A 15,097-nucleotide genomic window follows, 5' to 3' on the forward strand; every position below is an offset into this window, starting at 1 on the left:
AATCCAAACGAGAGCCTAAGGTGTCCATAGAGAACACAGTCATTGATCATTAGAGCTTAATTCACACTTACTTGGGTAAAAGGCAGCATTTTGTCTATATTTTAAATGAGTGGAAACTCGGGTACAACAAGTTTAAGCAATTTACTCAGGATTATCCAGCTACCAAGTGTAGAGGCAAACTCAGACTCAGAATTCACATTCTGAACTGTTTCATTGGCTCATTTCCTTTTGTCTTCACATGCAAAAGAGACTAAAAGGAGGAGATCTTTGTTAGGCCATTAAAAAACTTGTTCCTATCCTATCTGCCAGATTCCACAAATGGTTTCAAGATGAGTTGTGAGAAACGTAGCAACTGCAGACCTTCTCAAAATTATTCATAAACTTTTATTCTTTTTTACTTGTGAAAATGTCAAAATAAATTACTTCCCATCTTGTTGAAAAGGAGGGATATGCTGTCTTCTACAAATATCTATCCTTATTCTGTATTACTTTATTTAAATATATGCCAAGAATATCCAACAGTGAACCAAAATATCCTACCTAAAATCCTGACTACAACATATTATAGATCATTATATAGATATGATACAGAGTGTCTGGATGCTTAGTGTCTTTTTAATTGACATTCATTTTTGATATAGTGCTATTCTAAGTACTTTACATTAATTACATAATTTAATATACACAACAACTTTATGAGATAAGCACTAATATTATCCATAAATTAACACAAGTAAAGCAAAATACAAAGAGTTAAAAAACTATTTATTTATAGGTGCCAGACCTGGAATTTGAATGTTTGAAGTGTGGTTCTAGCATTCATTTTATTTCATTTATTTTGAAAATGAATCTGTAACTTCTTTGAACTTGTCAAATCATATAAGACAATGGTATATAAAATTTTTTGACTAGAGTCCATCAGTAAAAACTATGTACCTCCATTGGGCCTCCCCTGGTGGCACAGGCCATTGAGCGCAGTGTTATGAAGCTGTCCGCAGCCTCTGCAGTGCGGTTTCCATCCCAGCCAGCTGGTGAGGGTCCCACATGGTGCAGCAGACCTCTCCTGTCGCGCCCGCTGCTCCCCTCAGCAGGGTATTTCGTCAGTCTGCCTGTTCTGTTCCCTGCTCCATCTCTGGTGAATCCTCTCACCCTCAAGTGTATCTGGCCTGAACCCCGGTTCTTGTATAAATAAATAAATAAATCTTTAAAAACAAAACAAACAAGGTACGTTTATGTACCTCCATCAATAACTTTTTATCTTGAAAAACTGTGTTCACTTAGTAGTTTACTAATATTTTGTAATTACATTATATAATATATATAATGCACATTATAAAACATACTTGAAAATATAAAGTTAAAAAAATAAGAATAAAATAAAATTTGTTCAAAATTATCACTAATGATAATATCAGTAAAAAGTGTTTCATTTTTAAAAAATAAAATATTGGTAACATTTTTAATATAATTTTCCAAATGCATAGATCTAAATTCACCTATTTTCGTGCTCATTTTCAATGGTTATCAGAGCTGAAAATGCACAAAAATACATTAAATCTGTACTTCAGTGTGGCTGTGTAGCAGATACACCACACTGACTAATCTAATCTAGTAGTCATTTCTCCTACTCTTCAGTAATTCTTTCTATTTTATTTATTTTATTTTATTATTTATTTTATTTTTTGGTGGGACCCTCGCCAGCGGCCGGGGGAACAAACCGGCCCTGCAGAGGCTGCGGGCAGCCTCGCAGCCCAGCACTCAACTGCTGCACCACCAGGGGAGGCCCAGTAATGCTTTCTAATAGTATCTTCCAGTAGTATTACTGAAGGAAATGTGTATTTCAATTTACATTTAAGAATGCAGTTAATTTTGTGCCATTTTATTTTCCATGTATTATTTATTAACTTACTTCATCATGAAGTACAGAGCTTTACTCCAGTGATACATGGCTTTTAAAATCTCTAGTCAAAGAAAACATTAAAACTGATTTCTAAATGTGTATTATTTGTATTATTTGTATTGTTATTGAAGTACCATTATTTTACATCTTTGCTAGTATTTTGACTATAAGATTCCTGGTATAGTCACCATAGCCCTGTCTCCATCAAAGCACCCATAGTTTTTTTCTCATTCCCTTCTTTCATCCCTTTCCCCCACTCAACTCCACCTTTGAAAGCCCAGGATCAATGATTAATTTTCAAGGGCTGGTTTTAAAGTTTGTTTTTGCTCTTTTGTTTGTTTTTTCTAAATTCTTCATATAAGTGACACCATCCAGTATTTATCTTTCTCCTTCTGGCTTATTCCACTTAGTGTAATCCCATCCAGATCCATCTATGTTGCTGCAGATGGCATGATAAACATGTATTATTGGCTTTAGAGAAATGATGTGCTGAATTGAGTATGCATGATTTTAAATATGATTGAAAGATATGCATCTAAATGCATACTTCATTTAATCCTCTTAATAATTTGAATTTTTGAAAAACATTTCATGAAATCTGTTAAGATCTTTGTGGCTTTTAACTTGGCTGACTTACATGGACTTGCAACTTGTCTGGCAAATAATTTACTCTAAGAGTAGAAAAAATGTCCATTCTATCATTTTCTCATTCATATATTCATTATCAGTATTAATATTAATCCACAGTGAATTTGGGGACATTTGATGACTTTTTCATTAAAAAGGGGCTACTTCATTAAAGTTGCACATGTGGTCTGAAAACTTACCTAAATAGCACATATACAATATATAGCAGTGGACTGAAAACTAACACAAGGGATAAACCTCTCTACCTTTAGGAACAAACACGTCCCTACAAATGGCTCACATGTGACATATGACTCTATAATGTGGATAAAATGAAGGTACCTGTGTTTTCTATACTTTAAGAAGTGAACCTTAATTTTTCCTTGAAAAATTATCAAAATTCTAATATGTTCTTCCTGTGCCCTGACATTCTGGCATTCCACTTCAGAGATCACACAAATCATATTTGATTTACCGTATTTGAATTAGAAAGGATATAAAGCTCTGTTGTTCACCAACACAGGAAGAAATAACACGTTTTTAGATCCTTTGACCATGAAGGACATTGAATACAGGAGGGAATCGGTGACATCACACACTAAGTCTGTTCAATGTTAACAGGCTTCCACTACAATCTTGACTAATTCCAGTGAACACCAATGTTCAGTAACCAGCTATATCACAACTCACTAATGTTATATTCTTCTACTTTCATCCACTTCTAAAATTAAATAATGCTTTGAAAATAACATTTTTTTAAAAAGTCTAAACAATTATATACTTGAAATTTCAGATGTTAATTTAACTTCTCTTTAGTGGACCTACATATTACTTTGGTAGTTCTTTAAAGTGCTTAGGAACATAAATTTAGAACAGTTACTAGATGTGAATCTTGGCTCTGCTACTTCCTGTCACCTTAGATAAGTTTCTAAACATTTACTTCTATTGCCTTAAATTTGAAAAATAATGCAATGATAAAAATATTAAGAAAGATAAGAATACTTACCCTATAAAGTTGGTGTGAGGGTTAAATGAATTAGAAAAGACAAATTGGAACAGTGTCTAGCATACAGAAAACACTCAATAAATATTTGTTGTTTTTTCTTAGTTTTTTTTTTTTTATCACTGACTTGAGTTTCATTGTTCAAGTAGTTTATAGGTATGTGCAAAATGCTATTTTATCTCAGAACAGCTATTCATCCAATTGTATACCCTAGAGATCAATGCACAATGGGAGAGTTCGGCAAGGCCTGGGTGTATTTTTTTAATAGGACTGTACTAGGCTAAAACCTTTTTTGTGCTTTCATCCATTATAAACTTTTAGAATACCTTATCAGTTTTAGCACATACAAACCTGCTCAGGTCCCACAACAGTTACAGTATCTAAAAATCACCTCTTCTTCCTTTGAGATCTCCTTTCAAACAGTTACAGATCAGCCTGTGTGAAGAAGATGATGCCATTTGGGTTTTCTGCTAAAAGAAGACAGTGTCCTCAGATTATAACAAGGACAATATATGAAAATAATTTGAAAGCATGAATTTAGAGTTGTCACACCAAACATAGAATGCCTAATAAATTTGAATTTCGATGAACAATGAATAACTTTTATGCATAAGTATGTTCCAAAAATTCTATGGGACATACTTATACTAAAACATTATTTGCTGTCTATCTGAAATTCACATTAACTAGGTATCTTCAATTTTATTTATTAATCTTGCAACCCTGTGAGAAGGGCCTATAAAGCCAGGGAAAAAAATGACAGGTACTTAAAAAGTACAAACTGCAATTATAACTTACTAGAAAAGACATTATTTATTATAATTCACCACAATATTTTTTATTTTCAGAAACAGAATCCACAAATAATAGAGAAGGTTTTATGTTGATTCTCACCAAGTATTTAGAACATCAATAATAAACATGTTATTGATAAAGTAATATTTTTAAAACTGGATTTAAAATTTATATTTAAAAATAAACAAAAATAAAAAGAAACAATGAATTATGGGGTATTTTATATATATATAATCAGCAATGGAAAATTACTATAGGATGAAAACCATGTAAATTCATATAAATTTATATGCTTTTCACCCTGTACATAATCAGCAATGGAAAACTAATACTAGGCAAAAAACATGTAAATGTATATGTATATAAATTTATACCTAAATTTATATTTTCATAATTTGCATTTAAATTTATATTTAAATTATATTTATATAAATCTACATGTTCTTCGCCGGGTGTTTGTTTTCTATTGCTGTCATAACAAATACCACAAATTTAGTGGCTTAAAACAATGCAAATCTGTTAGCTCACAGTTTGTAGCTCTGAAATCTGGGTACAAGATAACTCGACTAAATTCATTCCTCAGCTTAGAGTCTCTCTGGACTAAAATCAAGCCATCAGCCATTACGGATGCTCTGGGGAGAATGTTTCCAAATTCCGTTTCATGCAGTTGATTTCCCTCTGTCTTTGGGGCAGGGGTCAGTTTCAATTGATAGCAGCCTAGCACATTTACAAATGGACCCCCGTGTCTTTAGTTTTCTCTGACTTCTACTGCTTCATATCCCCTGTCTTTTCTTCTGCCTCACTGTTCAATGTCTTCCTCATTCTGCTTTCATTTATATGAAATGTCCTCACTGAACCAGACTGGATGATCAGGGGTAATTTCCTCATCTTAAAATCCATAACCATAATTCTCTCTGTCAAATCCCTTTGTCATATTTGCAGGTTCTAGAAATTAGGATGTGGACATTTTTTCAGAGGAGAGAAATTGGTCTGCTTATCATGTATCCCAATTTTTCTGATGTGTTGTGAGATTGGACTATAACTAAGGCATTAAAAGGGTTGATAGGGAAATGATTAAAAAAGAAAATCATAAAGAAGATAAAACTCCGATTACTAGATTTTGATCTAGCTGGTAGACAGTTTTTAAAAATTAATAGGTCATGCCTCTTCATTTTAAAGTTTAAATTGAAAACTATTTAGTCATCTCTGCAGTGGTCAAGGGATTGAAAATGAACGAGTTGCTATTTATTGCCTCCTGGTGCACCTGTAGAAACCCACCCTTTGTCCATTGCAAAAGTAGGTTTGTCCTAGGCCAGTCAATTTAAAGGTAATAAAACTATTTGAAAGGACAAAGCAGTTGTGATCACGACACATTCCTAAATGAACCAGATTCTGTTTGATATATATGAAAAATTAAAGCATGGGTCTAAAAGTGCTGTAAAAGAAATTTTCTCATTCTTTTCAGTGAGATCTGACATCAGCATATAGATGGCTTCATCAATTATTAAAAAAAAAGACTAAGAAAGGAAAAATGACTGATTGGGATGCTTCATTTTGAAGTCTGAATTTGAAGCCTCGGGTTGAATGTACCTGTAGGTCTAAATCTTTCAAAATTAGCTCTCACTCTCTCACCAGCACATCTATTTAAATATCTTGTTTAAAATAATATCAAGTGCTTAAAACTTTTAATGTACTCTGTCAAAAACACAACGCATGTGCAAAACTTTAAAGTAACTGCATACTTTAAACATTGATAAAATTAAGAAGCAGATCTCTGTAAAGATAAATTACACTTTTAGAAGGTGCAAAAGGAATGTTTTTAAATTTAAAATATTATTGTTCTCAAGGGTTAAGTTTTCATGAGCCAGAATAATTTTTATCTTCACAACTATGTCATTACTTCTGTATTTTAAAGTGCAGTAATGAAGCTCAGTGCTCTTATGCTTACCATGTAATGTGCTGGTTTTATTTATTCCTGAAAGGACAAGTTGTGGACTCTTTGTTGACACTACGAAATTGTTTCTAAAATATGGAAACTGAAATGATAATAAAGACTTTGTTCATTTTCAAGTCTTTAATTAACTATGTGCTTTTGTGGCACGAGACTTTAGAGATAAATAGAAGGGATCCACAACTTGATGAAATCAGCAAATATCACCACTAGTGACCAAAAAATGTGAAACAGTTTAAAGGCACCACTTCCTCAATTAAGGCTAATATTAATGATTTTTTTTAAATTTTAAATTGTTACTCAATTATTTAGGCTTGTTATCATTAATACAGCCTTTGCTATGTAAGCACAATGCTAATAGTGTCTCTCCAACTATTTAACCTAAAATACAAGTGTACTTGCCTGTTGACTGGTCATCTCCCTCCATTATACTGTAAGTTCTTAAGGAAAATGCTTATAGTATATAGTAATTATTGAATAAAAGAATAAATTTAAAATTTTTACATTTAAGGTAAAATCCAAGTAATATCTGTCCCTGTCTATTTCACCCACTTCATCCAATGCTACTCTTTTGTTTACTTTATCATCATTGTTAATTCCTTAAATGTGTAATGCTTTCGACTCTCATGACTTCTTTTTTGTCTGCTAATATATTTTAATTCATTGGGTACTAGCTTAAATGCTAGGTCCTAAGAGAAGTACTTCTTGAAACTTCATTCCAATCCAACCCTCCATTTTGTCTCTCCTAGTGGTCCACATGTGTGACTTTTTAGCATTTATCACAACTTCCAGATTTATAAGCATTTGTGTGACTATGTGCTTACTATCTATTTTCTTAATAAACTTATGAGACCCAAGGACAGTGTCTGTTTTGTTCACTAATATGTATCCAGCCCTCACTACTGTTTCAGACTCTTGATAAAATGTTTAGAATAAATACAAGTAAAAAGCTCCATTTATTTGGATTGATATCATTCAGTGTAGATAATATAATCAATACATCTGTGATTTTTTGTTACATAAACCCATACCTCTTTTGATAAAAATGTTTTTATCTGTTTTCTCGTACAGTTGGGAAATTTTAAGTTCATGGAATAAGAATTTAATTCATTCTTGTCTAGCCCACCTGGTTTTTATAAGTATATAAACATTCCCCATTTTGTACAGGAAAAAAATGTACTTTCCAGAACTGAATAATCCTTAGGGAATGTTACACTTCCCTTCATTATTTTAGCATATGATATAAAAGAGCATATCCAAAATGTACATGTAATTCTGAGAGACCACAGTATTATGAACAATTATTTTTCCAACCTATTTCATCTTAGAAACCACAGTATTATGAACAATTGTTTTTCCAACCTATTTCATCTTAGAAATTTAAGAAATTTTATTACTAAATATAAATAATGTGAAAAAAGTTAGGTCTCCAGAAATTTTTTTGACCATTTGCTTTTCTTTTTACTTGTGCTTTTGAGAAAACAAGTTCCATATAAAAACATAATAAAAATTCTTTGAAGATTCTCATCCCATTATTGATGTATATTATTTATTGTAGCCAAGGTTTAATACTTTTTTATTATTTAAAAAATTAGTGTATATTTGTAAAATTAAATATAACTTATTTCCAAATTCATTTAAAGATGCATTAGCTATCGTTTAGTTTTAGAATCCTAGAAAATACTGTGCATGCCTCCTTTATAAGTAGTAAAAATTATAAATTAAATATTATTAAATTGTCATTTCACTTAATTTTTCAAGTATATAATAGGTGGAACTGTCAGATAAATTGATTTAAATATACTTTATCTCTGCTCTGCAATTGCTAGTCTTTTTTTGGTATGAAATCATAACTATAATTATAATTAATTAATAATATATTTTAAAGTAATGGACATTTAAAAGCAAAGAAAAGGGACTGAATTCTTTTTTCTCTCAAGTTCTCCATGGAAAAGTGACAACATGAAATTATCTGACCTATTATTTTATACTACTTTTTATAGTAGTAATTAGTAAATTTCATTTTGTGAAGCTATATAAAACTCTTTAAACTGCAGAAGAAAAATCAGAATTTTTTCATTGTAAGTTTTTTAATTGTTAGATAAGAATTACCTGAAAATCAGAATATTACACTTTGCTAGTGTTGTTGTAAGATGGTTTTTAAAACTCTATATGGATTAATAAAATATTTTCAGTGAAAGATTAATTTATAAATGATTTCTGTAATATTTCCTTTTCACATTTCTGGTATGGTCACATTAAAATAAATAGAAATTTTAAATACATCCCTCATTTAGTCCTGACACTGCAAACATCACTTTAAGTTTTCCAAAATTATAAGAAAGAAAAAAAGAGGAAAAAAGAAACAAACTTTTCTTAAGTTTGTTTACAAGGGTTTAAAATTCCATGTATTCTATTTAGCTGATATTAGGAAGGACAAATAATAGGATAAATATTTTTTAATAAAAATACATATGCCTTCAACAATATTATTTTATGGATTAATACACTGGAAGTTTCCAAGGCTAAATCTAGGAAAAGGAAATCTTGACATAAATATTACAAGATGTAGCTGCATGAAATATACAAAGTACATTCAACATGTTCTAGCTATAGAAATTGAAGGTGTTGGTTGAATTTACTAACTTCATTTCAACTTCTCTGTTTCAGTTTAAAATTTCAAAGGGTTGTCAGTATTATCGCTAACACTTTTCAAAGAAACAGTGTATAATAAATAAATTTTGATTTTTAAGTATTTATAAAGCTTTTCAGATCAAAATTTATCTTATTGTGTGTATTAATCATATTATTGACAGATAATAATAGTCTCTAGGTGTGATTATAACATGTGAAGAAATTTCATGAACAGGCTGCTTAACATCATCTGGCAAATTGTACTACATTTGTACTAACATTTTTCAATGATTATTAACAATCAACCACAGATTTGTTTGCCTGAATCTATCAGGGGTGTTGTATGTATCTTGTACCATACTTACTTGAAATCTTTACTATTTTATTATTTACTTTATAGACATCTAATTTACTGTAAAAATAATCTCCTTTGAAATTAATTCATTTTCTCAGGTTAATCTCATGGCTTTTGGAGTTATCATATACAAGGTTTTTCGTCACACTGCAGGATTAAAACCAGAAGTTAGTTGCTATGAGAACATAAGGTAAATGCTTCCTTAACTCTATTTTATTTAATAACTAAAAGCATTTGTAACTTAAAGTGCAAGTAACTTCAGGAAGGACTATTTTTTTAATGATTTTTACGTATTTTCTCCTACCATATTTAAAATACTTATTGTAAAATAACTTTTAATATGTTTAATAAGACTATTACTACTGCATATTAAATGGCAAGTAAAACAATCGTTTCAAATATATTCCCCTTCAAAAGAAAAGATGCTACATTTTAAAGTAAAAGCACATCTTAGTGATTTTCTCTGCAAAGCATTTCTCAGAACTTTATTAACTGTTTCTTCTTGGATTTGTAGTTTGCATGCTGCCATGATTTTTTTCCCTCAACCTTTTCTCTTTAAAACTGATTTATGGAGACCTTGAAAATGATTTGTTCAGGAAAAACTGAAGTGTGCTATAGGGAACATTAGAAATAACTGAGGTTGGGGTTGATTCGGCACACTCCTGTACTTTCAATACCTTGCACAGGATTTATAGTTAGGATTTGATCGATTACTTTCTTTGAGTTCTCACCATTCATAGTTTCACATGGTGCACCAGTTTTAATAAAGTTGAAAATGACTCATTTTCTGAGGTATACTGCTAAAACATTTTCTGCAGTATAGAATGATTGGACAAAGAAGGAATGAGAAAATAATCACTAGTTGCCTCATTTTCAAGGCAATGTACTCGATGCACAGGATTGAATATTGTTTTACCAAAGAGTTGTTATGTGCATGTATTATATTTTAAAAATCACTATTTTCATTTGAATTTATTTAGAAAACAAGTACTGTATTGCAAAAGCAAAAAAAAAAAAAAGTCATCTTTTATATCTTACACTTTCTTCTCTACTAAAACCTTAGAGGAAAGCAGGAGCTTCCTTTGATGTCATGTACTTGAGCTGACCCAAGTCCACATAGTAACACTTTTCAAGGTTTCTTCGGGAAAACACAGTCTAACAGATGTAGGTCTTACCTTTGGGAATTACTACATTAGATTTTAAATCAAAGCATACACATACCTAAGGAAATTCCTTGAAAAATACCATATTTTAATAGTGTTGGTTTGATGTTGAAAGTACATCCCTGCCACGGTGTAGTATCCTACAGTTACTCATGTAAGTGTAACACAATTTGTCAATTTCAAGAGATGTCTTGGTTAGATTAAAAAAATATTTCTCATATAATTTGAATAATTTGGGACTATATTAAGTATACATATAACTGAAACTTTCAATGTGTTACAGATCCTGTGCCAGAGGTGCGCTTGCTCTCCTGTTTCTTCTCGGCACCACCTGGATCTTTGGCGTTCTACATGTTGCGCATGCATCGGTGGTGACTGCCTACCTCTTCACCGTCAGCAACGCCTTCCAGGGCATGTTCATTTTCTTATTCCTGTGTGTATTATCTAGAAAGGTAAGCAGTTTTGGGGTTTTTTTTAGCCCAACCTTTAGTGTGTGCATGAAGCATCAGTTACCGAATTGATAGAAATTCTTTTTCTGCTAGATTTGTGAATTGTGCCTTTATTGCCTAAATGGAGTACATGTTAGTACTGAAATAATTAGAATATCTAGATGTTCATAGAGAAATATGCTTTGAAAAAAGTGTTATTAGGGATATTAATCTAGCTTCTATTCACAAAAGCATATTCTGACAAAGCAGGAATAATTAGAAAAACAAATATAAAATAAATTTAATATGATTTGAAAATAATTTCCTGTGCTTGTTGCAATAATGTTTATCAGTCTTTCTTTCATTTTCTTTTTTTAGATCCAAGAAGAATATTATAGATTGTTCAAAAATGTCCCATGTTGTTTTGGGTGTTTAAGATAAACATCAAGATTGATGAATTTTGATACACAAAAATAAAAAAGCAAAGTTGTGGATGGCCGATGTATAAGAAAAGACTTGAACAAATTATCCAGTTATTAACTACTATTTAATCAAACATTTTAATCTGTTTTTTGTTTACAGTGTAGAACTGCCATAAGAGGTAAAAATTATGTACCATGGCTATAGTATGCTTTTTCTACTTGACATAAGTTAGTTATGTCAAAAATAGTATTGCAGATATTTGGAAAGTAATTGGTTTCTCAGGAGTGATATCACTGTGCCCAAGGAAAAAATTTCTTTCTAACACAAAAAAAATATATGAATGTCCTGAAGGAAACCACTGGCTTGATATTTTTGTGACTCATGCTGCCTTTGAAACTAGTCCCCTATCACCTCGGTAATGAGCTCTGTTACAGAAAGTGGAACATAAGAGAATGAAGGGGCAGAATATAAAACAGTAGAAAGGGAGTAGCTGTTACAATGATAAGTATTTTGAGTAAACTTGTTTCTTTGTAAACTAGATGGGGTTTATAGAGCTAGAATAAAGAATTGAATAAGCACATCTTTCTATTTTGTGAATTTTTCTGAAATTAAGTATCTGCTAAGACAACTTAGACCTATATTTGCTATATCTATTTTGTCTTCCAATATTCTTTTAACAAAACCCAAAATTTCACGAGTGAAAAAGAAGCATTTCTGTTCTGTTCTTAGCTTAACATTAAAATGAGGTGTATGTTGTTTCTACACTTATCTCACAGACTGTGTCTTCAGATGCTTAATCAGTAATACATAAATATGTCAAAATATAATATTGTTCATTCCTGTAAATGTAAAAATAGTGTATAAAATATTCCATTCTACAGCTTTCAGTGTAGTGAAAATTGTTGTATCTCATTAGTATATTTGAATTCTTTATCTTTTTTAATTTTAGAAAGTTTATAGTTCACATTACAACATTCCCTTTTTAACTTACTATTTTTAAAAGGCATTGTAAATATGAAAGTATTGTAAGATGAATTACTATTTTTCAGTTTAGAAAAGTACATCTTTTAAAATGTTATTTATAACAAATCGCTGTTACCTTTAGGTATTTTCACAATGGGTTTATTTTCTGATAGTTTTCTAATATCCATTGAATATTAAAGCATATCTGCTTAAAACTATTTTATCTATCTTGAAATCTTCTCACTAAAAGGTGAAAGCAGTGATTTTATTTCAAAAATGTGTGATTGTTCTTCACCTACCTATGAAATTATGCCAATTCACTAAATATTGTGATTTTTTTAAATTAATTTTTCTAGCTGTTAAAATGAAGTCTGTCAAATCTTGCTCTAACAAATAAAATGTTATCTAAGTGAATTCTTTTACCACTTTGCCGAGTTGCTTTCTCAAGAATGATGAGCTGCGTGCCAATATGTCTTACACATTTTTAAAGGATTCAGGATAATAATTTCATTTTATCTTCTGATCTCTTACTTGGTAAGCCTATGACCGATTATTGTCGTCATTATTGGACAGTATTATAAGAATGTGATATGGAAAAAGTAATTTGCCCAATTAATATATACAAAATTATATGTAGTATTCAGAATAATGATCTTATGAGATGCCCACACCCTAATATTTAGAACCTGTGAATATGTTTGCTTACATGAGAGAATAAAGGTTGTTAATCAATTGACCTTAACATGAAGTTATTATCTAATTATAAGAACAAGGTTCCTTATAAGTGAAAGAGGGAGGCATAAGGGGGAATGTGTCAGAGCAATGCAGCATGAGGCATACTCAACCAGCTAATGCTGGCTTTGAAGATGGAAACTGCCCATAAGCCAAGGAACATGGAAAGCCTCTAGTACCTAAAAAAAGACATTGGAAATAGATTCTCCCTCTCCTAATGGCGGGAGGGCAGAGTTAGTCCTGCTGATACCTTTGTTTCTGCCAAAGAAGTTTAACTTCCAGAAATAAAAGATAATAAATGTATCAAGATATTGTTTGAATTCACCAAGTCTGTTGAAAATTTGTCACAAGATTATTGATAAATTTTTTGTAATTTGTTACAACCAAAGTGAACTGAATACTATGAAAATATGTGTGTATAATAACCTCTGTAGGGAAAAGCAATTGTTCATATTAAGGCAAACCTCAACCCCAGTGTCTTGTTTTCATCAACCATCAGTAGATATCACTGGATAAATCCTATATTCTGTATATTTCAGTTTTTCTCATGTAAGGACAGGAAGGACACAGTGCAAGTTTTCCGATCCAGCAGACCAGGTAAAGAAGGAGTTCTAGAGAGTCCTCAGTGCATTTTGCAGGCTTTTTATTTAGATTTACCAGGCATATGGCAGGCAGGGGTTCTGGGGTGCCAGGAAGCTGGCAGTCCTCCCAGCCCCCAGCAAAGCCTCACTCTTTCTGGGCTCTCTGGCGTTCTCTCTGCTTCTCTTCTTCTCTCAGCTTCTCTGATCCTGCTGGCATCCCCGTGACGCCATCCTTAAAAGCCAGTCTTAGCCCAGGTGAATCCCATCTACATATGCCCACACCCTATTCCACGTGCCCGCCATCAGGCATGCATTCAGGACCACAGGGTTCCGTCATCTATCCTAATGGCGGGAGGGCAGAAAAGCCTGATACTTTTTACCTTACTACATCTCATTTCTGCTTGCCTCCCGAGTTTTCACTTTGCTCTGAGAAAGTTTCTTCAGTCATGCCAAATGTTTTTAACTTTCGAAACTCACCATGATTTACCGAATGACTTATTTCTGGAATTTTCTCCTTGTTACCATCATTAGTCTGACAAATATCTACTTAATCCTGATGTATCTTTCTCTATGAAGTCTTCCTTGATTCACACAAGGAATTAATCACTTCCACCTTTGTATTAACCTCTCATCTAGTACTTATCTTTTAACACTTATCACATTGTGTTGTTGTTATTTAGCCTAAGCTCAGAACATGCAAGATACTATTTTTTTCCCTTTTAATTAGATAACTTTTCACTTTCTTGCTTCCTGAATCAATGTTACTTCTTTCTTATGACTTGTGATCACATAATTATTGTAATAAGAGGGGCCAGACCATCTGAACAGTTTGGCTTTCATGCTAGTTATCTCATACTGCAAGCCCATTGGTCAAGTAAACCCTCCATGCTAATATCTGTCACCCAGTTGGGTGGGATAAAACAGCAATGTCAAGTGGGTGAAGTTGACCTGGCAGAGCAATTAGGTCCCCACTGTAGTCTGGAATTCATACTATGGCTTTAACTCAGTTCTTCAAGGAAGGACCTTTGGGGACTTGTAGAGAGCTTCCCAAGCTAGTAGTGCTTTAAGATTAGAAAACAATTAGTTGTGGGGTCAATAACGAGAACCAGAAGGATAGATTAGCAAACAAGGAATCTGTGGCCTCAATAACAAAACCTCAAGGACAGATAAGCAAGCAATTAGCAGGTGGGCTCAATAACAAAACCCCAAAGGACAGATAAGCAAACTATTGGTGGATGGACTTAATAACAAAAAATAATAAATAAATTAGTGCTTTTTCATTTAGGTGTTATTCATTTGATAATAAGGGGGTGAAATATTAGCATTAAGGCTCAATCTCCTTAAATTCTAAAATGTGTCAATAAATATTAATTCACAAATGCTTCATAAACAAATGAGGATGTGAAAATGGTTGTAGCATCTCAAGAGATTCAAAGAATTTAGTACTTTAAGCTTGGCCTCAAAAGATAGACTGAATGATACCAAAGAAGTATAAGATCAATTTCCTAATATAGTTTAAAAGATTATATATTCAATCTTACT

At 31.9% G+C, this 15,097-nt stretch overlaps 1 protein-coding gene across 3 annotated transcripts in view; it reads left to right on the forward strand.

Annotated features, from left to right (window-relative positions):
• ADGRL4 (adhesion G protein-coupled receptor L4) overlaps positions 1-13,441 on the forward strand; it is a 90,178-nt gene extending 76,737 nt beyond the window's left edge. For all 3 annotated transcript variants that reach the window (XM_037498717.2, XM_037498718.2, XM_037498719.2), the window contains 3 exons: positions 9,364-9,455; positions 10,712-10,880; positions 11,235-13,441. In XM_037498717.2, the coding sequence (XP_037354614.1) occupies positions 9,364-9,455; positions 10,712-10,880; positions 11,235-11,297 (324 nt within the window). In that variant the 3' untranslated portion in view covers positions 11,298-13,441. The remainder of the gene's footprint in view (positions 1-9,363; positions 9,456-10,711; positions 10,881-11,234) is intronic.
• The last annotated feature ends 1,656 nt before the right edge of the window (positions 13,442-15,097 follow it).

Source organism: Talpa occidentalis, unplaced genomic scaffold (genome assembly GCF_014898055.3).
Source record: "Talpa occidentalis isolate TD23 unplaced genomic scaffold, MPIMG_talOcc4v2.1 talOcc4.9, whole genome shotgun sequence".
Taxonomy (NCBI): Eukaryota; Metazoa; Chordata; class Mammalia; order Eulipotyphla; family Talpidae; genus Talpa; species Talpa occidentalis.